Source organism: Vollenhovia emeryi, unplaced genomic scaffold (assembly GCF_000949405.1).
Source record: "Vollenhovia emeryi isolate VEMERY1.0 unplaced genomic scaffold, V.emery_V1.0 DF939121.1, whole genome shotgun sequence".
Taxonomy (NCBI): Eukaryota; Metazoa; Arthropoda; class Insecta; order Hymenoptera; family Formicidae; genus Vollenhovia; species Vollenhovia emeryi.
Window position 1 is genome coordinate 762,618 of NW_011967245.1, and position 22,887 is coordinate 785,504.

Consider the following 22,887-nt stretch of genomic DNA (forward strand, 5'->3'; position numbering starts at 1 on the left):
AATATAATCAATGTCAAATTAACGCGTTCGTTGTTTTGCATAGACGCAACGATCTATCTTCTTCTTTAAGTACTATAATTGTCACTTCGAGAACGCAATTATTATTTTACCAATAGTCATCGTAACCTTCGATTTGAAGATGATATTTTTTATCCAGTATTGTTTCCTTTCCGTTCAAGAAAATTATTCTTAAATAACAGGCATGTATTTTTGTCGACTAATTATGTAAAATTGCTTCATTGACGCAAGTTTTTCTCCCTTCAACGCAATATAATCAATGAAGATTATTTTCAAAAGAAGCATATTCTTTTTTCTGTGCGACCTTTCGACACGTCGCCTTGGCATCTCCAGCCCCGCCGAGGCGTTCCGGCAAATACGATCGCTGTAAAAATCGAGAAATCCGAAAACTCGTCTCTATCGCGACCCAACGAACACTGTCGGGAGCACTAAAACCCCGATTATTAAATATCTATCGGTGAACGACGGTATCAATTTCAAGAATAACTTGCAACAACTTGTTGCACCGATCCTGGCACGACTGTGCAGAAATTACAAGGAACTGAAATAAACGGCACGAATTCGCCGCGGAAGCGACGCTAGATGGATCAGTGCCGAATAGAGTTCCAAACTCTATGGCACGATTCCCGCAGTTACGTCCGTTGCGATTACTCGCGTTCGGCTGATGGCAGAGAACAATCCGTAAACGCTTGAGACTGTCTCAGTCGTAGACGTAGGGCAAGGCAGAGAGAAACGTAAGTCGTATACAATAGCCTTTCACGACTTACGTTTCTCTCTGCCTTACCCTACGTCTACGACTGAGACATTCTCAAGCGTTTAAGGATTGTTCTCTGCCATCAGCCTCCGCGTACGAGGTTCTCGGTTAGCGAGGCCCAGCGCTTTGCGTGAACAGCGCATCCCGTAATCCGCGGTCCCATTATTTCCAGAATAACCTTCTGCGGCATCACCATGAAGAATTACGTTGAGGCCAATATATCGCACAAGTCCCACACGACCGTCAAGTACACGATGAAGATGCTGTCGAGCAGCTCGGAGACCATCATATTCATGTTCCTCGGCGTCGCCACGGTGAACAACGCTCACAACTGGAACACGTGGTTCGTCGTCATGACGATAGTCTTCTGCTCCGTCTATCGGGCCGTGGGTAAGCGAAAGTCCCGGATCTTCGAATTCTCTTCGATCGAGACGGGGAGGATCGAAGAAGGGAAGGATCCTCCTACCTGCGCCTGGCGTTCGCTGCCTTTGAATGGCTGTTACGTGATATACGAAGGATTACGTTGTCGAACTGCAGTGTGCTCTTTCGTAAGAGTTGCGTGTATTTGCGACGATAGTTTCTAAAGCCACTAGATATTTTTGCGATGCAATTCCACGCGCACTGTAAGGGATTACGACCCGCGTGAGTTTCGAAGTCGGGCAACGTGGGGAAAATCGGCTCGCGCGGCTGTTGGCGTGGAAAAAGTTTGGGCGAACGCTGCGAAGAGAGGGGGAAACGGGAAAAAGTAGCGTGATAATAGCGAATTCATGTCGAAGAATTCTTACACGATCGCGCGGGCCTTGACCGGGCCAGCTGGACGGGCGTTAAGGGCATCGCTTCGCCGGCGAGCAGGAATGGCGTGTAAAGCGATATGGTTAAACGATGAAATCATAATGGGACTTGAGACAATTGACTCCTGCTTACACGAGTATCTTACGTCACTCGCGAGCGGCGCGCTTCGCTTATGGCTTCTTGTTCTAACCGGACAATTTGTCACTTGACCGCGTGGAAAGTGCGGAAAGATGAGGGCAGGCCTGAGATGCCGCGCATTCCATTACGCGCATTATTACATCGGCACGCTCGGTGTTTCGCGCTTTAATAATAGGCAATTAACGGCACCTCGTAATTAAATTAATCGTTCGAGATTTAAAAAAAACCGAGGCTATAACGCTCTAAACTACAGAGGTAACGACATCAGAAGAAATAAGTACATGACAGAAATGCAGATTAAGGCTAGTATTCCGTTTGTCGTGCGACAAATTTTTCAAGCGTGTTGATTTAGCTGCCGAATAGAAAATTTCTAGATACTCGGGAATTTGACTATCCTGCAGCCAATCAATGCACTTAAAAAAAAAAATTTATCGTACGACAAATACAATATTAGCCTAAGCCTGATCTACAATGTGCTCTTTGCGTCTAGAAATCAATGTTATACAAATAAATAAAAACGCTTAAAAAAGTTTCTTGACCATACACGATTGTACAATATTTGCACACAAATTTTGAAACGTACTTATTGACAATAAAATAGAATGTTTCTAGCCGCAAAGAGGACACCGTGGCTCGGACTCGAGGAAATTCTACCCCACTTTTCGCGAGAGCGGTGCATCGAATAACGCCGCGCGTTTTTTAAGGGGACGTTGCGGGTGTAGTGTAACGCGCGGGTTTGCGTTCGCAGGCGTGATAGTGCTGACTGCGCTGGCGAACCAGTTTCGGCTGCACAAATTGGACAAGGTCGAGAAATTCGTCATGTCCTACGGCGGTTTACGCGGCGCCGTGGCGTTCGCCCTGGTGCTCCTGATAGACCGCCAGCACGTGCCCCTGCAGCCCATGTTCGTCACCACCACCATCGCCGTTATCTACTTCACCGTGTTCATCCAGGTAAGATCGCGATCGACCGCGGACGACGAGTGCCCGAAGCGCACGTGAGCGTTACGTAACACGACGCGTAAGCCGGGCCCGCGAGTCAGCGGTGTCTTTCACGGAACCGATGACTCGCGCGTATTTTGAGACGCGGCCAAAGGTGGCACGCGTACCCGAGTGCGAGGCGAGATTGCTCGATCGGGAACGGCGAACGGCGAGGAGAGAGAAGAATCGTCCGTTTGAACGACGATTAATGAGCGGCGATACAAAGATGCCCTGCGGCCGCAAAAAAAGAGGCTCGTGTGCCCCGCACGTGTGCTTTGTCGCGCGATCGATCGGAAACCTAATATCTCCGTGTTGCACACACTTGAGCATACACTTTTGCGTCAAGCGTTTTATCAGCCGCCTCGCTCCGCGCCGATAATCCGTGCCGGGAGTGGGCGCGTCCCGCGATGACGCCCTGTGTGTAACGCGCTCTTATTTTTAGGGGATCACCATCAAACCCCTCGTGAAAATCCTCAATGTCAAGAGGGCCGAGAAGAGGAAGCCGACGATGAACGAGAGGATCCACGAGAGGGTACGTTGGATCCACGACGGGTCATCTCGGTTGTCGCTCGCGCTATCGCGCTGTAACTCGTTGTCGCTGCCGGGGAAAAACGAAGCGATCGCTCAGGGACCCGTACACGGACACGCAAAGATTCGATAAGATCGACGCGATAACGGAGCCTTATTACCTCGAATCCCGATCCCGGTATCACTCCTCAGCGGAAATGACAGAGCCGCAGTTCCGATATGAAGAATAGGGTCGAATTGTGAAATGGGATACCGTTAGTCATTGTCGTAGCCGCAGAATGTGTGTACAGCGGCAATTTTTATCGGGACTTTGATACATATGATTTCGCTTGCGTTTGCCCGCGTACATTACGCAGCAAATCCTGTCGCGGACCCGTGACGCCTGACGTTGCTCGCCGAACTGAAAGATAAATAACGCCTATCTCTTAATTCTTAGATAATGGATCATACGATGGCGGGTATCGAGGACATTTTGGGAAAACATGGCAACTACCACGTCCGGGATAAGTAAGACGCTTAGTCATAACTTTGTGTTTACACAGCTCGCCGATGTTTGCGAGCAATCAAGCAAGAGTCTATGAGTTACCATCATCAAGTAATAAACAGAAGCGAAATTAGATTAAAAGGTCTATACCTTCTAATCTGTACCTTTCGCATGCCCGAATGGAAGTAGAACATTTTTATCAAGATGGAAAGTAACTTTGTGTTTGCGCAAACTCGGCGATGTTTGCGAACGATCAAACAAGACTCTATGAATTATTAGCGTAAAACAATAGATAGAAGCAGGATAGACTAAAAGATCTATATCTTCCAATCTATATCCTTCACGTATCTAAATGGAAATATAATTTTTATTAAGATGAATCAGTATCAAGTGTGGTATAGATAGATTGTTTGCATCGTTTGTTACTGGAATATTTTTTCTGTACTTCTCTCTCTCTCTCTTTGTCTCTCACTAAAAAGATATTATCTGACTTGGTTTGCTGTAGATTCAAGCGATTCGACAATAAATTCATCCGACCTTATCTCGTGAAAGATCATTCATGTGGCGCCGAGCCGAAGATTATGGAAACTTACTCGAAGCTGGCGATGAAGGATGCTCTGGATTACATTAGAAGAAATGCCTCCACTATCGGCAACATTAGCGGCACCGAAAGTATGTCGGCGATATTCCGTAATTACAGCAATACCGGACAGTTCAATGGAAGGTGCGGAATTTTCCCCGTTGTACGCCGCTGACAATTGTTGATAAAATAAAGGCGCAGTCTAATCGCATTCTTTTCCTCTCCAGCCCCAGCTGCAGCCAGCTCGAAACGGGATGGAATATCGATCTGCAGGAACTGGAGTACAATCCTTCCAAAAGAGATCTGACGGACGCGAGAATTCACCATCTGCTCGCCGAAGAGCTTTGTAAACCATACAAAAGGGTAAGAGATTATGGTCGAACCTAGATTTTCTTCAAATCCAGAGTCTACTCGTGATATATGATCTATCATATAATATATTACACGTAATAAAGTCGTGATCTCGCTGCTATCGAATTTTTTAGCGCTGTCTTTAACAACTATTAAGTCAATTTATCTCGAGCAGAAATACACTTTTATTTTTGCTATTTTCTAACTTTTACTCAAGTTCTTGATATCTTTTTAATCTTGTTATCCCGTTTGCTTCTCTCTGGAAATTTACCAGAGCTCTTTTATTTTCAATTCGATATTTCGATACTTTTTCACCAAAAAAAGATGTTGATGAAAAAAATATGCAAACTATTCTATCATATTTTAAAGCGTATTGCGTCTGAGAATTTTCTACAAGCATTATGTTAACCATTCAGCATCGGCGTTTGAGCTACAGCCGACACGCGGTGAACGATCGCGATCTCTCGACACAAGTCAATTACAAAATGCACATGAACATTCGACGGATGGTGGGGGAGAACAAGCATCGCCACAAGCGCAGCAAGAAGTTGCTCAAAGTAAGGCTCGATCGTTTGTCATATTTAATTTCGACGTCTTTTACTTTCCATTTATCGATTTCGATTCTATAGGACGGCAAGCAGAATCACGTTAGTTTCCCGGAATTCCAACAACAGAACGGCTCGACAAAGTTATTTACGCAAGGTACGTGCAAAAGCGCCGCGGATAATTAATTGCACCTCAAGGTTTTGTAATCTCTTTCCCTTTTTCCTTTCATGAATTCTCGTGCACAGATTACATCAATGGCGTGCTGTACGAGCTGGAAAACGGAGAGAGCTCGAAGCCCTCCAGCAAAGAGGATTGGGATTCGGCGATCACGTTCACCGCACGAACATCTGGTAAGAAGACTCTCCTTTAACTCACTAAATTGAATTGAACTGAGAAATGAGATCGAAGGTAAAAATATATCGACGAGCGCGGTGATGAGGAAACGATTGGGATATCTCCATGTTTTTTTCTATAGCGATAATCACATCCCACAATTTGTGTGCACTTGTAGCTACTTAATTATTCTTCGTGAAAAGAGTCATGATTAATAAAGTTTAAAATCTTTAAACGAAAGATTCGCCGAATGTAAACGCGGACAATCAACACGCTACCACCGCTACTTCGTCGATGGATACGATAAATACGGACGAGGGAGACTTGAAAATAGGACGCGACGGTACGTTTTTGAGAGGAGGCAAGAGCTCGAGCGTTGGCTTTGCGTTATTGTGAATTTCTTTTCTTTCAGCGTATTTTTTTCTTGTGCTTACGCAGCATTAACGAAATCAGCCGTTGATCTTGTGTTACAGTGAACCAGTTTCTCTCTTTGCGTCATTTTCGTATGGCTGACCGTTACTTTTCGTGTGTTAATTTATTTTTACATTTATTTTAGGGTTTCGAATCGTTATAATTTCGGTGGGCCCGGGGCACTTGCCCCCGCCTGCGGCACCGAAAATTGCGAGTCCACCGAAATCATAACGGTTCCATATTTCCATTTCGTACTCCCGTTGCTATTGTCTTGCGGTGTTTGACCCAGGCGCGGAAGGCTACAGAGTCACCACCCCTACTGCCACGGAAACTATGTTACCGTGGAAACGTGAGGACGATTACGAGTCGGGTCATCCGATCAAGCAGCACGAATTTCCAGCCTGGTGCTCCAATAAAGAATACCTCGCCTACAGCTCGCCTTCCGCCACTTTCTTAGGTAAATTAGGCAAAGAAGAGCAAAATGGGAACAAACCGAATTTACGATTCACGAACAAATTATTTTTCGTCTTGAAGTTTTAGTTCTTGTCTTTGCTAGCGGGACACCGGTCTCCCAAGGAGTCAGAAAGGCAAACAAGCGTTAATGGAACTTGTATGTGACCATGAAAGGGTTTAGCTAATACTAAAGTTTTGTCGATTAGTTTCGTAAAAGAGTAACGAGTATGAAAACCGATAGACTGTCATGACGGCCGTAAAGTCAGTTTGCCTTTAAGAAGATTAACAACTCCCTGAAAACTTCCAGTTCGCGGAATCGCTCACTGCCTATTTATTCCCCGGCGGTGCTTGCACATTCCCCGTTATGTCTTTCCGCTTTTCAGGTGGGATCGAACAGCCGAAAGTCCAATCCGTGATTGGCCTATTTCGACGCGAGAGCGTGTGCACGCCCGACAGTATCGATTGCCAGGAGACCGTCGACGAGACGGACGAGACGGACGAGTACACCCCCGCGAAAATGGATTCCCCCGCGAAAACCAAGGGTACGTGACGCAAAGCAGAAGGAGGGTACGTGTGGTTCATTTTTATTTTGTTTTCCTTTTCTTACTCCCCTCTTTTTCTCACACATACGAATTGCTCGGTCTCTATTCTACATCTCCTTTCAACGTGCAGAGGAAGTATTCTCAAATATTTAACGAGATTTATATCGTCAGTGTTTAACAAAAAAAAAAATAAAATCCAAGTTCTCAGACAATATCTCAAACGACTCGGCGATGTACAACGATAATAAATTAGTAAGGCAAGAAATGTCCCGAGTGACACCCGAAAGACGCAAAACGTTGAGAGGCACTGACGTATGCTATTTTTTAATGCGTTGTGACGGGCGTCGCTCACGTTGCGTTGCACGTCCGTGGCTATTTTTGCGGGCAATTGCAAAATGAGCATCGACACGCGAGTGCCCGCAACGTGTTAACCGTTGTTTCGCTATGGAAATATTGTTTCGAGAACGAATTGCATGCGTAAATGTACAATCCCTGTTGTAGAAATACAATTCCTTTGTTAGAAATCCGTAGAAATTAATTTTGTTCATCAATGCTGTTACGTAGCAAAGATAATAGGAAAGATAAACTTTTTCATTTTTTACTTTTTCATTTCTTTACTGCATTAATCGCTCTTTCACCTCTTATTCTTTTATCATCGAGACATTGGTGTTCGCTGCGATATTTGCGATAACGCCGCGGCGGAGAAACCGGTGTCCTCTAAAAAATATATTTAGCATCTACCAATATATGTATGCCTAATATTGTCCCATTTTACTTATTAAATTGCATGTATGCGTATATGAAATGTTCAAAAACAAACTATTTTCGGTTGTGATGGAAGAGAACATTAATTGGCAACGTTATTATCGAGATTAATCATATTAAATCGCTTCAAGATACATTTCTGTAATTAAAGGATACCGATAATAATCGGCCAAGGCGGTGCTCGCGAGTGACGGTTCTCTTAAATAAACGAAACCTTCGGCTTCCCTTTCCAGGCAACCCGAGGAGGGTGCCCGCGAGGAGGGTGTCAATGATGGAGCTCGGCTTCGCCGACCGAGCTCACTTGGTGGACAAGTCGGCGGACGACGGGGCTCACTCCTTGCCGGACTGCCGGAATGTCCAGAGAGTACGCCTTAACTCCCTCGCCTGCTTGCCCGCCCACATGCCGAGCCTGTCGACCGCCCTGATCACTTCCTCCACGTCGGAATCGTCGGAGGACGTGGAGGATGACGAGGAGGAGAAGGCTTGACCCTTGGGGACCGTCGCCGAGGAGCAAACGTCCGCCTTCGCGGACGTCGAGCGTCGGCGACGTCGGCTCTTTCGGCGACCACCGAGACATTCGTTGCTCACCTCGCTCCTGCGACGACCGAGTGCTCCCGTTTGAGAAGACCTGCCCTTGACGAGCCGCCTTCTGCAGGGGGCTTCCCCCCCGCGAATCTGAATCTCGGCCTGAATCTTGTTGACACGCTCCACAAATGCGCGAAACGAGACGTTGATGAACTCCGGGAGAAATGACAGTGCAAAGGGAGAGAGAAAGAGAAATTGCGAAAGACGCGTCGAAGCTTTTAAACTGAATTTTGTACGAGAAGAAATATCTTCTCTGGGAAAACGGAATTTTTTTTAATAAGGTGACTCTAATAAAAATTTATTAGATAATTATCTAATAAATTAAATGAGTTACACGAAGAGGGCAAGGAAGAGCAAAGATATTCGTCTACAAATGATGAATTTCTTCATACCGTGCTGCGACAATGTGGCGGAATCTCTTTGGAATGAACGACCTGCTGTTCGAGTTCGGTATTCGCGAGATCGCTCGCCGATTTAGAGGAAAGCGCAACGACACGTATACAAAGTTGAAATTCGATGAATCACTGTTATTTTTTTCTGCACGCCGCGTGAACGCGAGGGTGAAGGCGCTTGTCAAGAGCAAGGGCTTATTTCTAAATCCGTCTCTAAGACGTCTTGGAACTGTGGCCTTAAGGAACTGCTAGAAGTGCTTGAACGCCGATGATTTGTACGATTTGCCGCCGTCGTCGTTGTCATTGGCGCAAAATTCACTTGTCGGTGCTATCGATACAAGTTGGCTTGTGTTGCGCGGCGCCGCAAACGCGCCGCCAGCTTGTCCCAAGATTTACCACGAGTACCTTCTCTCGGGGGGCGGATTCAACGGTGATTATCACTGCTGCATACTTCGCGATTAGGCTACGATCAGACTAGTCGACTTAGTTAGAAAGTTACGTGCAAAGTCGAATTAGAAACTTCAATTGCTGCCACAATTTGCTAAGTTACGAAAATAATTCTGCCAGTAGCACAACTTGCGGTATAATGTTATTTCCGTAAAAAGATCTATAGTTTTTGACAAAACGATTGATTTACATTTATCTTTTATTTTATAACATCGTTTTCTACAGATAAAGTTTAATTTTCATCTCCGTCATTGCTCGATAGAAAATATTTGTGATATCCTTAAGGAGGTTTGAAAAAATGCTCTCTGCACCCATCAAACTGTCAATTATAGACTAGATAGTATTGTACAATTCAGATGTACCATACATTTTGGGAAATAATGAAGGGCGATTTCATCGTGAATCGAAAATTAACGCATTTTCAATTATTCGATTGAAGCTAAGTCGCTAGTCTGGCCGCAGCTACGCGGACGACGATAGTCGAACATTAGGTGCGTCTTATTGTTAGCAGTCCCGCTGTCGTGATTCTAACGCGTGCTTGCAACGCGGCACGTCGCGGTGCACTTAAACGACATCCCATAGCGACGCATCCCCAGCTGAATTTAGGAGAATTCCCCTCAAGCGAACGGTTGCGCGACGTTCAGTCGACGGTCGGTGCGACCACCAATTTGCGTAGAACCAGACGAGAGAGATGCGGCGTAGGCGCGCCGCTCTCCCTTCGAGTATGGCCTTAAAAATAAAACTTTCCTGCAAGCGTAACTCGTGAGTAACGGTGCCTGGTGTATGATAATATACATTGTTATAATACATTGTTGATATCGCGCGGCCACGGCACCGCTTGGTCAATATTTAGCGAAAAGTCACCAGAAGCATGTACATACGGTTTTTCTTAGAGAAGATTGACGATAGAAAAATGTCGGCATCCCCATCGTTATCATCCTCAGCAGCATCCTCATCCTCACTATTTTTGTTATCGTCTAGTATTATTTCTGCGAAGAGAGAAAGCGAGATAAAGAAAGAGAGAAGCGGAGCGCGACTATTTGATTCGGTACTCTAGTTATTATTGTTACACTTGTTACTGTCGCTAGTATGTTACTATACTAGTTCTACTACTAATAATTAATAATGCAATTATAGCCATCGCTCGGCGCGGGCGGAAAGCGGAAGCGTCGAGCTCTTGCTCTAGTTTCGAGGGGAACTTTTGTCGACGGGGAGTCTTTTGATAGTTGGACACTCATTTTGATTTATCAAAATACGAATCGGGTATAGAATGCAGTTAGGAAATGGGATCGCCTCCAACAATGGAACCTTGTCATCGACCGTCCCGGTTACTTCTATTGTACACTGCAAGAAGTCGCAATCTTTCTTGTACTTGTTTTCGCATCGTAGCGGTTAATGTTAATTTTACTAACGTCGTAGCTTAGACCTTCAATAGACTCTTGACCTTTGACTTTTGACGATTTACCTCATGGCTCTTGGGGGACCCTGCGATTTTTATACTTCCTTACAAATGCATCAAATGTATTTTGCGGAGTACTTAATTTAGCGTACGCGTTCTCTGATACCGAACCACTTTTGTATCTATATAAGGGTGACAGGGTATAAGTTCGCTCTATTAAGAAAAAAACAAAATCAGAGAAATACACACGGGAAGTTTTCTGCGACGACAAATACTGATTTCGCACGGATTTGGAAGTTCCCCTCGCATGGAATATTCCTCGCGGCCTTTAGTTACTTAGACCGGATAAAAAAAAACGTCGGACTAGTCTCTAGGTGCTAGTCTCTACGCTGTTGATTTGTTAAAAGAAAATAAATGTTTATTTCTTAAAAGACCATTACATGTACTTTTATTTCATGTCTCTTACCTCTCTTCGCCTGTCGACTCTTTATCGTTCTCGCTGACGACGACACTTGGGTGCTGGCGGGTCGACAGGAATCTTCTCCAAATTATTACGTCAGCTTTCTCGTTCCTCGTCGTTAACATGCTCCTCCTTGAAAAGAAAAATTGTAACAAGAATTGTAAACGTTTTTCTGCAACTACATAATTCTTCGCGTATTTCCAAGCGAGAGTATTTTCCGTCGTCGGTTCTCGAATATTTCTAACATTACGACCGTAGAGCAGCGTCGTAAAGCCGACTTTGCTCACGGAACAATTACGAGCCGGGCAATAAAGCAATTATCGTAAGCCGATGAATGAATCGCACCTTCGATCTTCCGAAAGCCCGCTCGACGAAACCGAGGCGGTCACATTGCAGCCTTGGCGATCGCGCGCGGCAGGTCGCGTGAGTAATTTTCGTGCAATAAAGTTGTCGATGCGGAACAAATATGCCCGGGGGTGTTGTGTTTCTGGTCTGCATTCCCACTCTGAGCTACGAGCACGAACTCGTGTTCGGCGTGCCGCTGAAGCCCTCCAAGAGGATCGAGAAGAGCAAGAGAATCGCGCCGCCCAACGTGGATCTTCGTTTGAAGGAGGCGAAAACCCGCGCGCAATTGCTCACGCTCGACGATGACGGTGACCGCGACGACGACGGCGACGTCGGCATCGACGTCGCCGTTGATCCTAGGAGACGCGCTCGCGGATACCCCGCGCGATCGAAAACGCCCGTTTTCGTGTCGATGGAAACGGTAACGGTGGAAGACAGATAGTTACAATAAACCGCCAAGATGAAACAATAAAATGTGCACTACTACGTAGAACATTATGCACTTCATATTTTCTTTTAACTTTCTAATTTTACGATTCATCCTTTTTGCTAGCTCTTCAGTTTTTGAAAAGCCAGTCTTCCCGCGAATGCTTTTACAATTCAATTTCAAAACGATGTCCCAGTAAACACCGACTAGCGGTTACGTAACATCAATATTATAATTTCCTGCTCAACAATGTGCAACTGTTACGTAAACAGACAGGCAGAAATGCCTGGACATTTCTATAATTGTATAGAGAATTTTCGCTTAAAATTTATCCTGAAAATCATATAATCGTGGAGCATAAAATCATATAAACGTGGTATTTCGAAGAATTTTATGAGTCTTTTTGAAAGTTTACCATACATTTCACTAGTAATTATACTTGGTTACTAATAAAATGTATGGAAAAGTTTCAAAAAAACTCTCCTAAAGTTCTTCAAGATGTCATGATTTTCAGGGTAAATTTAAAAAGAAAATTCTCCGCGTGTGTTAGAACACATTACAGAAATGTCCAGGCACCCCTGCCTGCCTGTGTATGTACGTGTGTTATATCATGTTTGTGTTGTCGAGTGGAAAATTATAACATTTATATTACGCAACTGTTAGCTGGCGTTCACTAGGAAAATTGCATGGTTCGCTCATCTTTCGCAGGTGCTGGAAGAGCTTCTAAAAAAACTGAAAGTAGAGCACGTCGTGTGGTGCAAGGACAAGGAAGACATGTACTATGAGGTATGGTAAGAGTTGCGTATTTCCATCTGTATACATTTCCACTGCAAACGAGACTCTTTGACAAAAGGTGATATTTCCGGTACCCGCCGGCGACGCCTGCGAAAACTGCATACACTGTCTCACCGAGATGGGTATCGGCGTTAAAATGAACTCGATAGTAAGGTGACTTTCCGTCGAGCTAAAGAAATCGCACGAGCGGGCTCCACCCTGCTTAAAATAATAGATAGAATACGATCGGATTGGATTACATGCAATTTCAATGTAAATTAATAAGATTCTTATGTAAACTAATGTAATCTGATCATATTCTATCTAATATTTTAAACAGGCCAATGCGTTCGAAGTCGTGACTTTGGCCATTGATTTTTTATTTTTAGCGTAATCCCGACGCAATGTACATACAGCGGCGTCAACGATGCAGGATCGCTGGCTATAATCAAGGACGACGTCGCTCGCAGGTTTCTCTAGACTTGACTTTTGCCAATGAGACTGGCGTAAAAGCGTAGATACGTTTGCAAGATTATTACCTGATGTGTGCTTTTCTGCCTCGATTAGACGGAAAGAATCGGAGGACCGCAAGAACGCTTGGAACGCTTTCGTAGACTCTATTAGATCGAAATTGACGGTGAAACAGGTGGTCGATGGCGTCCGCAGTGGCGGTGATCTTACTTTCGATTACGTGTGTCTGGTATTAACCGCGGAGTAAGAAGCAAAACGACTTCTATTATTTACATACGTTATTTCTAGATAAATGAATAATTTAAAGACAGATCTCCGGTAAGTTCGTCCACGAGAGAACAGTTGTCTAATATTTGAAAAATTCCTCTTATCACTCATTTGGTGATTTTTGTTTTATCGTAATGTTTTTTTTTATCATGAAAGCTGCCACGAAATCGGATACAATTGTAAGGGAAACATTGGAATATCGAACGTAAAACCCTACGTTCTATCGCGTAAGTTGTATGTATTAACAATAATCAACTTTGTGAAAATCACGCTCTTACAGCTGCCTCGCTGCACTTGGTCTCGTCGAGAACAGTGCAACCAATGTCGTTGCAGCCATGCTAGTCTCCCCTCTCATGGTAAAACCCTTTAATGCAACTTTGCTAGTCGTCAAACAATGTTCGCGCGTCACCTCACGCTTTTGATCGTCTCGTTGATCAAAGGGACCTGTGATGTCTCTGACTTTCGGGACGATCATAGCCGACAGAGACCTGCAGCTGGTCGGCCTCAAGAGCTTGATGCTCGGCATCTTCTTATCGATACTCTTCGGCTTCATATTCGGCCTTATCCTCGGCACAACCGAAATGCCATGGGGCTACAACGACTGGCCAACCGATGAAATGAAGGGCAGGTGGATATTGCGGAAAAATGTCCATACGCTGTTATTAATAACGCAATAGATTGCACGCAGCTTCTAAAAATTATAAAATTGTGTGGAATCATTAATTTCATCTAAGAATGACAATTTTTATAGAGGCAACTATAGGTCGCTCTGGATGGGCGTGCTTTGGGCCCTTCCATCTGGCACAGGTGTCGCAGTCGCTTTGCTGCAAGGCAGCAATGGGCCGTTAATAGGCGTCGCCATATCAGCTTCATTACTACCGCCCGTCGTTAATTGCGTAAGAAAACAATAGTACATATCAACTCTTTTTCGATCTCTTTCCCAAAGTCGTGTCTCGATTTTTTCGCAATTTCTAAACGCTCATTTTGGATCGAAAAGATACAATTTAGGCAGAAAAACCAGAAGTTGCGATGAATACGACCTCGCGAAGAGATTGGTCGATATATTACAAAAAGTTAACGTCTACATAATAACAATTAGATATACGTTGTCTTTTTCCGCCTTTGCTACTTGGGCACCCATCATTAATTAATGTGATTACATTGATCGGACTACCAGAGCGGTTTTATTTTTTCACAGGGTTTATTTTGGGCTCTGGGATGCATATGGCTCATATATCGGCCTATAAAAATGCCCCATATCAAAGGCGAATCTTACACAAACTTTAATAGTACCTACAAGTACATCTACAGCGATTATCTGCCCGTAGAATTCTTTTGCAATGGAATTATCAGCGCGTGTCTGACGTTTATCAATGTAATGTGCATCTTTATTACGGCGATAATAGTCTTGAAGGTAATTAAAGTTAGCACGCGACGCGGCTTGTTAATGGCCAAGAACAATCGCAAATTACGGCTGTAATTTGCATCCCGTATTATTACGTCACCGACACGACATGTACGTGGGCGTCGTTAATTGCAACTTCGCCATCGAACGTGAATTACATCGCGACAAATTCGCCGATTTTGATAAATAACACGCTTAATCCGCTCTTATCGCGTGTACGTTATTTTTATTTTCACCGTAATCATCCGTTCGTAACCGCAGATTAAAGAGGTGGCCGCACCGTACACGTCCACACCGGAACTGCGTCGGTTCTGGGAGCACGATATCCGGCTGGTTCGCGATAAGAACATCTCTAGAGATAACAGTTCCTTGGATTCAAGGTAAAACCGATAACTGCAAGTGCAAATATCAAAGTTACATCACACTATATCTTACTCCATTTATATGAATCTCACGAGTATAACTTAAACATACATATTATAATTAAAACTGATAATCTCCATTAAAATACTTATTTGAATTAGTTTCTACGATGGATTGAGTAAGACTAAACAACGAGCGTTGGAACGTACGCTAAACGAAGCGGTCAGAGAAGCGATGAATGACGAGACTTTCAGGAAAGTACAAAGACTTAGTTATGGGCAACACGGACCAGAAGAGGTATTACTTTAATATCACGTTATTTTCAGATTTTTGTGACATATAGATTGTTATAGACTTTATGTTCTTTAACAGTTTTCTTTAATAGATTTTCAAAAAAATTGTAGATTGGCTCTCGGTTTGGTCTTCACAGTCGCGGGACTGCGGGTAGAGGCAACAAAAAAGACGGTGCAAGCGTCGAGGACATAATAGGAGGAGATTTACGATCGCACAAAGGCATAGCGAATTCTGGCAATACAAACGAAGATTTGGCCGCGTTGGACCGTTTAATAACGTATCTTCTGAGCCAGCCAAGTAATCCCACTGGTGGCAATCTGGATTCGTGGAGACGCTCCCATCGAGCTAGTGCACGAGGCTACAGACAATTACGTGGCACCGCCGGCGATATTGCGGAAACCGGTGGTGTTGGCACAACGCCTCTTTAAACATGACATTTAAAGGAAAGCCAACGTACGAAAATAGCAGTACAACAGTCCATTTTGACTTGAATGTCATAGGTGTAAGATATAACGAGGCACACATGTAGAAATGTTAAAATAACACGATTTTTGCTAAAGATATGATTATTGATATCTGCATTTGTATCACAATTTACACAACGTAGCGAATATAAGAATTTTAAATAGAGATCTCTACATCACCTTAATCATCAGATGGCTCAGTGCCAAAGTATCTGTCGCCAAAATTGCCGATACCCGGCAGTACATAGAACTTCTCATTTATCTCGGGATCCAACGCGGAGGTAACGATTTTCACTCGCGGAAAGGCATACGCAATCGAATGTACGCCGGATTCGGCCATCAGCAGTGACGCCAGCAGCACATTTTCCTCAGCGACGTCGTGATCCAGAAGGACCCTGATCGCCATTATAGCGGCAGCACCAGTCGCAACAGTCGCATCCATCAATATTACCCTGTAGTCTTTGATGTCCTTTGGTAATCGAAGGTAATACAACTAGATATAAGAAATTAAATGAATCATCGGCCTGCAATCGAAAGTACACTTGGCAAGGGAAAAAAATCTTCAAGTACGCACTTCGGGCTCGCCGGTCTGCTGATTAGTCTGGATAAGAATTTTTCCTATGCGTATGTCCTTGCACACGTCGCGAACAGCCTGCTCCATAGTCTCACCGGCGCGCAATATCGATACGCCGCATATCTTGTCCGTTGCACCTCGCTTGCCACTGTACAACACCCCTTGCGGTGTCTCGACAATTACGTCCTTTATATAAAAACGGTATATATATTAGTAACATAAAAATTAGACAAAGGACCTACAACTCTTACTCATAACATTTGCTATTATAATAAAATTTGTTTGAAGTCTGATAAAACGAAATAAAGTAACACATAGCGTTTAACAACGTTCCTGCAACGTGTATTTACCTCAAAAGGCAGCAGCGACAACGCATATTCGATGACTAGACGGATCAAGCGCTTAGAGTAAAAAATAAATTCATCTCTATAAGTGTCCTTATTTCGTATAAATGTATGAAGACCCTTTATCTGTGGCGTGTCTGGAAGTAAGTACAAAGACGAAGGCAACGGTTGACCGATGTACGAGTGCGCTAATTTCTCCCTCAACTTAAAGCCTCTCTGAAAGCGGCATAGAGATCGTTAAAACCAGGTAATTACACAATTAAGGCGCAAAATAAAAGCTGGCAATTTACCAATTGAAGCTGAGTATGAACGTGTTGTACGATCAGTTCTATCGCCACTTCGTTCTCTCCTCCGCGTGGCACGATGATATCCGCATGGACCATAAGGGGCGCTATGTAATAATAAAAAGCCGGCTGCACATGCTTACTATACTGTTTCAATACACCTTCCAGATCTCTGCCTCTTTGGGAAATGTCCCTTCGTAAACGCCTGGCCAGTCTGACGTCCGCATCAGTATCGACGAAAATTTTCATATCGCACAGCTTGATGAAACGTTTATTATGTTACACTCTCTCTCGACATCTTTTCCAATCTTTAAGTTAATTTATCTTTTTTTTACCTTCAAGACGTCCGTATTGTAAAATGTAAGTATCCCCTCGAAGATAATGACGTTGGCGCCGTACATGGTTTTCTTTCCGGTAAAGAAGGAAAAAACTGTACAAATTGTGTGGATTTCTGGCAAAACTAGGAAAAATCGCAACCAATCGACTTACCGTTCTACTTTCTCTACGATGCGTTACAAAATTATAAATAGGAACTTCCACCATGCGCCCTTCCTTCAAACGCTGCAGCGTAGTCTTGAGAAGTTCGAAATCGAATCCGTCGGGATGATCAAAGTTATACTCGTTGTGCGCAGCCATTTCGTGCTGCTTCTCGTTTAATACCTGCAAGTTAAGTATTCAATATAATGTCTATAGCATTGCTATATTATTTTCCACCATGCCAAGGAGAAATTTGTTAAACTGTACAAGATATTTTTAGTCAACACTATTGATCAGAACATTTGACGCACTTTATAAAAGGAGTCCATGCTGAGAAGGGTCACCCACGGTACGTTTAGAGATTCTATAATTTTAGTCGCCACTGTTGTCTTCCCAGAAGCGCTGCCTCCGCAGATACCTGTCGCAAATACATTCCCCAGTAGTACAATTTTATATTTACTTCGCGTACACAATTTAGGTCAACTATCGAGGTATAAATTGAAGAGGGTTTTAATTAAATTTAACAATAAATACCAACCAATTACAAAAGGTTCCACTTGTTGACCAGCTGAATTATACCAAGGAGGTCTACCAGCTGTGTAAATGGTTCGCGTTTTGCTCCTGAGAATGGATTCCGCAGACGTCTTCTTGCTCGACTGTGACATGCTAGTAGTGCGCTGCCTGCGTGACCGTGGTGACTTCTGCGAGCCTGTTGTAATTACATAATATACTTTTCTCCGTTATTTCTATGCAATAATTAATACTTATTTTTATGTAATCCCTTTTATTTATATATGCGATTCTACTTATTTCGTATAATCTGTAATAAAAGGATTTAATTAATAAAAGGAATAGGATTAAAGGTAAGAAGAGAACCTTCTATATACTTTGTATTGGCTGTCGTCTAGGAGTTCTTTAAGGAACCTAAGGCATTGGATTGTTTGAATCTTCTGTTATAGGTACAGCTTCATGAAAGTATTGATTCTGCACACTGCACATCTATATATAGGACTTAAGTATGGCATATATTAAATTATTTATGTAATAATTCCTTAAAAATCATATTTTATCTCGTTACAGTTGCTTCATTCGCCGATATCTATTTCTGATGCAATTTATATTACAGATGATTCATTGTCAATGAAACTGACTAAGGTTGCAACGTTACGTAATTTTGACTTCAGCTTAATTCGCTCTTTGTCTCTTTCTAAGGGAAACAGTTAGAAAGAGATGACGAGTAAGGGTACTTTGTTACATTTGTCGTACGAAAAATTTTTGAAGCGTGTTGATTGGTTACAAGCTAGAACTTTTTACCTTGCAGCTAATCAACACGGTTGAAAAATTCGTCATACGACAAATGTAACACCAGCCTTACAGATCGTTCTGTCGGTCCTAGTCTAATAGACGATTCAAGCGCCGAGCCGCAAGAAATTTACCAGTCACAGTCGATAATGAGAAAAATACTCGATTGCGATTGATCAATTTCTCAGGACTTGGGGCTTAAATCACCTCGTAGACTAGAACGCATCAACCACACGTAAAGAAACTAATTACACATTCACACGTACGTATATGAGAAATCTATCGCCACCAAGCACAGCGACATAATTTTATCTTTCGCTAGTTCTACCAACAGGTTCTACCGGCAGGTTTCGCTGGCAAATAAAACAAATCGCTGCCACGTGCGAGATTAAACCGAGCTCCAGTGCACGCGATACAAAGTTGTTTCTCCAAGAGGAAATCGGATTAAAGCCTCGCGGGCGAGAGAGCCGGCCGTTAAACGGATTCTACCTGTGGACGGCGGCCTCGGGGATTGCGGCGTGCTGACGTCGGAGTGCCTGTAATGCTCGGCATCCTCGCACAGCTCGTCGGCGAGAAAGATCTCGCGGTCGTCCAAGCACACGTCGCCGTCGTCGCTGAAAACATTTCGGCGACTGGATATACTCGTCGGTCATTTTCAACGTGACGAGAAAGAAAACGTGCCGCAGTAATTAGACGGGAGAAGAGGACTCCCCCCTCGCGTACCTCTCGGAGCTCGCCGAGCTCGGTGGCTCGAACGGGAGCTGCATCTTAGCTGCCATGTTCCGTCGCGACTCCGCTGATCTCGGGCTCGTCGTCGCCGATCGACACACGTGCACGCTGCGGACGGGTCACCTGCGGCCTACTGCGTCGTTCGTGAGCGCCCACGCCGCGCTCTCGCACATGCATACACACACGATGCACGCTGACGCACTGGTGGCTGGTGCACGCGGCGCACAGTAGCCGAGCAGTGTCGCACACGCGGCCCGCGCGCAGTCAGTGTTCCCAACCTGCCGAAATCGTGGAAAGACCCCACCGCTGGCCACTCAGATCGCCGCGATGCGGCGCCAAGTCGGCGAATCGCGCACCCGCGCGCTCATTCGGCCGGTAACAGTGGACCGTTGGTTGGCTCCGATCTCGGCGCGTTGTCGGCCGGCCGAGCACCGAAGCAGCGGAGAGAAAGAAGGAAATTAAAGGGAGCGAGCGCGCGAGCGAGAGAGAGAGAGAGAGAAATCGAGCGAGCGTGCCGAAAGTCACCCCGCGTTTACCCCCCCGGCGGCTTCTGCGTCGTGTTGACTCCACCGTCGCGTGACGTCGCGCCGTCTTTTAATAGCCCGCCGCCTCTCCGCGACCGGCTCTCGCCCGTATGATACGGCACGGTACGCTCCGCGCACGTATATACGTCGCAGCTCGCCGGGAGACGCGCCCTCGTTCGACCTTGAGCGACTATAACCGGTGCGTAACGTTCGATGTACGGAGCATCGTCACTGGCTGATTCGCGCGACAACCAGCCGCCGCCACCGCCGCCGCCGACGACCGCGAGCCACCGCCGCAGCTCCGCGCCGCAGCAGGCCCGTGCTCGTTTTACTCTGTTTACTTCCTCCACCGCGGCGCCCAGTCCGCGACGCGCGGGACAGCCTCGGCGACGAAATGGCGAAGAAGACGTACGATCTGCTGTTCAAGCTGCTGCTCATCGGCGACTCCGGCGTCGGCAAGACCTGCATACTGTTCCGTTTCTCGGACGATGCCTTCTCCACCACGTTCATTTCCACGATAGGTGAGAGAAGGGGAGCGGGGGGGGAGAGAGAGAGAGAGAGAGAGAGATAGGAAAGGCCGGTGTGTCGCGTGGAGGCTCCGTCGCTGATAACGAGCTCGGCTCTCGGTATCTTCCTCCCGGGCGATTAGGTTAGAATGCGGGCGCACTGGGTTTATCGAGAGTCACGGCGGCCGTCGTCGCTCCGTGAAGTTGGAGCCCGATCGAGAGCCGATCGCGCTCCCGTGTGCGTGTCGCACGTGCGTGCACGCGCGCACACGTATGTATGCACGCACGGCGAGCGGGGTGCAATTACCAGCGGCTTTTTCCTCGGGAGCAAAAAGTAACGAGTCGCACTTTGCTTTCGCGAGGTGTTAGGCAGGGTCGCACGTTTCCAGCGTAAATGCGCGTTGCATAAGTCACGAAGAGGAGCATAAGTCAGCTTATAAATAATATATAAGCTCTTTTTCTCTTTGCATACAAAAGACCTGACGAAAACCAATGAATTTACATTATTTAAAATTTGTATTATCACAATTGGCGCGGAATGTACATTTGGAGTTTCTCGAAATTCCAGAATGTTCTTTTTCCTTCGTTTAATGGGATATAAGAGAATGTTTTCTTTTTCCTCTCTCAGGTATCGATTTTAAAATCAAGACAGTGGAATTGAGAGGAAAGAAAATCAAACTACAGATATGGTGAGTTGGCATGTGTACATTAAAAATCATGTATGCATTTATGCGCTTTTTTTTTCTCCGCAGGGACACAGCTGGGCAGGAGAGATTTCATACTATTACCACGTCATATTACAGAGGGGCTATGGGGATTATGCTTGTTTATGATATTACTAACGAAAAAACATTTGAGAACATCGTCAAATGGTTGAGGAATATCGACGAAGTAAGTGTACAGCTTGCTCCAAACACATTCGCGGGTTTATTCGTAGATTTATTCAAACGCGTAACACTGATTCCCATAAATGTTTCCCGCAGCATGCAAATGAAGACGTGGAGAAAATGATATTAGGAAATAAGAGCGATATGGAAGAGAGACGCGTCGTCAGTACGGAAAAGGGAGAAGCGGTAAATAATTGTATGGAATAAATAATATTGTAAGTCTGCTCTCTTGAAACAAAATTCTTGTCCTGCTTGCAGATAGCGAGAGAACACGGCATTAGATTTATGGAGACGTCCGCGAAGGCGAATATTAATATCGATCGTGCATTTAGCGAACTAGCGGAAGCAATACTGGACAAAACTCACGGCAAGGAACCGCAAGACGCGCCCGACAGAGTGACGGTCGATCGAAGGGTAGAGAGGAGTTCGAATCGGTGCTGCTAATTTTATATATTATTTATTTTAACGGCGCATAACGAACTATGTATCAGCTCGTGCCACTTGGGGATAGGTCCCTCGATATAGATTTAGAGCGTAATTTAAAGCATAACATAAACACTTCACGACACTGCCTGATCAGATGTAATCCAATCTCACTTTTGATCTGACGAAAGTACATGTTTTCTATGCCGCAACATTGTGACGAGAGTATCGCTAACAAAAAGCTGTTGGCCGATCTAATATTTTTTAAAAAAGATTACGTTCGCCTTTAATTACATCCACATAAACGTCAATAGGTTTCAACATACGCGCGCAGGTTTATGCATATGTAATTGTAACGACTGTACGTGTGGTATATAAGAACTCGATTAGTTTGTACGGATGGTAAGGAAAATACACACTTTCACCGGTGAATCTTCATGCTTCGTGTAAAAGATTGGCATCGTGCATTACTTCACGTTAAATATTGCACGAGCGAAAAAGTAACCAGGACATATTGTTCGTTACGAGGCTGCAATTTGTTACCAAGTTGAGTGGTGTGAGTATGAGTGCTGTCGGCTTTTGATCTTGATAATCTTTTTGGACATTGGACGCTTTCCTACGTAAGTAAACGCACCACACATGCTTATTTGTATAAGCTAGGGAGAACTCTTGAAACCAAAAGCTTCTACAGTTTTGTGTACGGCCGATTTACTATAAATACAAATATTCGCAATTTCGAATCTGTCGTTTTTATTTCTACGTTTACACACACACGTACACGCAGACGCATGCGCGCGCACACATACGTATATATAGTACTCGTAACGTAGAATGAGTCTGCATCTTTGTAGCTGAAAAACTGCAGACAAAAGTAATTATATGTAAACATGTTTTAGGCAAGCATTAAAGGTAGTATTACGTGCTATGTATATGATTTAATCTTTTTGGAGATGCTATTGAGATAAAAAGTATCGATGACGATTACTCCATCTAATTGGCTCCCTTAAATCTCAACGAATACGCACACAGCTGTCGCGTTTACGTAACATTACATGGAAATAGTCTTATCAC

The 22,887-nt window shown here is 44.6% G+C and overlaps 4 protein-coding genes across 6 annotated transcripts in view; 3 read left to right on the forward strand and 1 right to left on the reverse strand.

Annotated features, from left to right (window-relative positions):
* The window catches only part of LOC105570342 (sodium/hydrogen exchanger 3), a 25,256-nt gene extending 14,324 nt beyond the window's left edge, over positions 1–10,932 (forward strand). Inside the window, exons 5-17 of the mRNA XM_012027471.1 lie at positions 945–1,162; positions 2,451–2,653; positions 3,123–3,212; positions 3,645–3,715; positions 4,198–4,416; positions 4,500–4,635; positions 5,040–5,180; positions 5,253–5,325; positions 5,415–5,519; positions 5,744–5,845; positions 6,203–6,370; positions 6,750–6,908; positions 7,907–10,932. Coding sequence (XP_011882861.1) covers positions 945–1,162; positions 2,451–2,653; positions 3,123–3,212; positions 3,645–3,715; positions 4,198–4,416; positions 4,500–4,635; positions 5,040–5,180; positions 5,253–5,325; positions 5,415–5,519; positions 5,744–5,845; positions 6,203–6,370; positions 6,750–6,908; positions 7,907–8,160 — 1,939 coding nt within the window. The 3' untranslated portion in view covers positions 8,161–10,932. The remainder of the gene's footprint in view (positions 1–944; positions 1,163–2,450; positions 2,654–3,122; positions 3,213–3,644; positions 3,716–4,197; positions 4,417–4,499; positions 4,636–5,039; positions 5,181–5,252; positions 5,326–5,414; positions 5,520–5,743; positions 5,846–6,202; positions 6,371–6,749; positions 6,909–7,906) is intronic.
* A 398-nt stretch (positions 10,933–11,330) lies between these two features.
* On the forward strand, positions 11,331–15,948 carry LOC105570141. Its single transcript, XM_012027119.1, has 12 exons — positions 11,331–11,722; positions 12,437–12,514; positions 12,582–12,676; positions 12,892–12,972; positions 13,070–13,216; positions 13,521–13,596; positions 13,681–13,868; positions 13,992–14,136; positions 14,439–14,654; positions 14,907–15,025; positions 15,170–15,305; positions 15,413–15,948. The coding sequence occupies exons 1-12, from the start codon at positions 11,423–11,425 to the stop codon at positions 15,728–15,730; spliced, it is 1,899 nt and encodes a 632-aa protein (XP_011882509.1). The 5' UTR covers positions 11,331–11,422; the 3' UTR covers positions 15,731–15,948.
* LOC105570140 (uridine-cytidine kinase-like 1) lies at positions 14,855–19,709 on the reverse strand. 3 transcript variants are annotated; one of them, XM_012027117.1, is made up of 11 exons: positions 19,471–19,709; positions 19,237–19,379; positions 17,984–18,154; positions 17,757–17,863; positions 17,458–17,628; positions 17,304–17,375; positions 16,975–17,226; positions 16,691–16,900; positions 16,341–16,526; positions 15,947–16,259; positions 14,855–15,038 (listed from the first exon to the last, which is right to left on the reverse strand). In XM_012027117.1, exons 1-10 carry the CDS (start codon positions 19,524–19,526, stop codon positions 15,948–15,950), a joined length of 1,680 nt encoding a protein of 559 aa, XP_011882507.1. In that variant the 5' UTR covers positions 19,527–19,709; the 3' UTR covers positions 14,855–15,038; position 15,947. The 3 variants fall into 3 exon arrangements, with proteins under 3 accessions (XP_011882507.1, XP_011882508.1, XP_011882506.1); XM_012027118.1 differs by lacking the exon at positions 14,855–15,038 and having other exon boundaries at positions 15,851–16,259; positions 19,237–19,361; XM_012027116.1 differs by lacking the exon at positions 14,855–15,038 and having other exon boundaries at positions 15,851–16,259.
* Positions 19,710–20,101: 392 nt separating this feature from the next.
* On the forward strand, positions 20,102–22,741 carry LOC105570143 (ras-related protein Rab-10). Its single transcript, XM_012027120.1, has 5 exons — positions 20,102–20,521; positions 21,135–21,195; positions 21,259–21,397; positions 21,490–21,579; positions 21,652–22,741. Exons 1-5 carry the CDS (start codon positions 20,395–20,397, stop codon positions 21,835–21,837), a joined length of 603 nt encoding a protein of 200 aa, XP_011882510.1. The 5' UTR covers positions 20,102–20,394; the 3' UTR covers positions 21,838–22,741.
* The last annotated feature ends 146 nt before the right edge of the window (positions 22,742–22,887 follow it).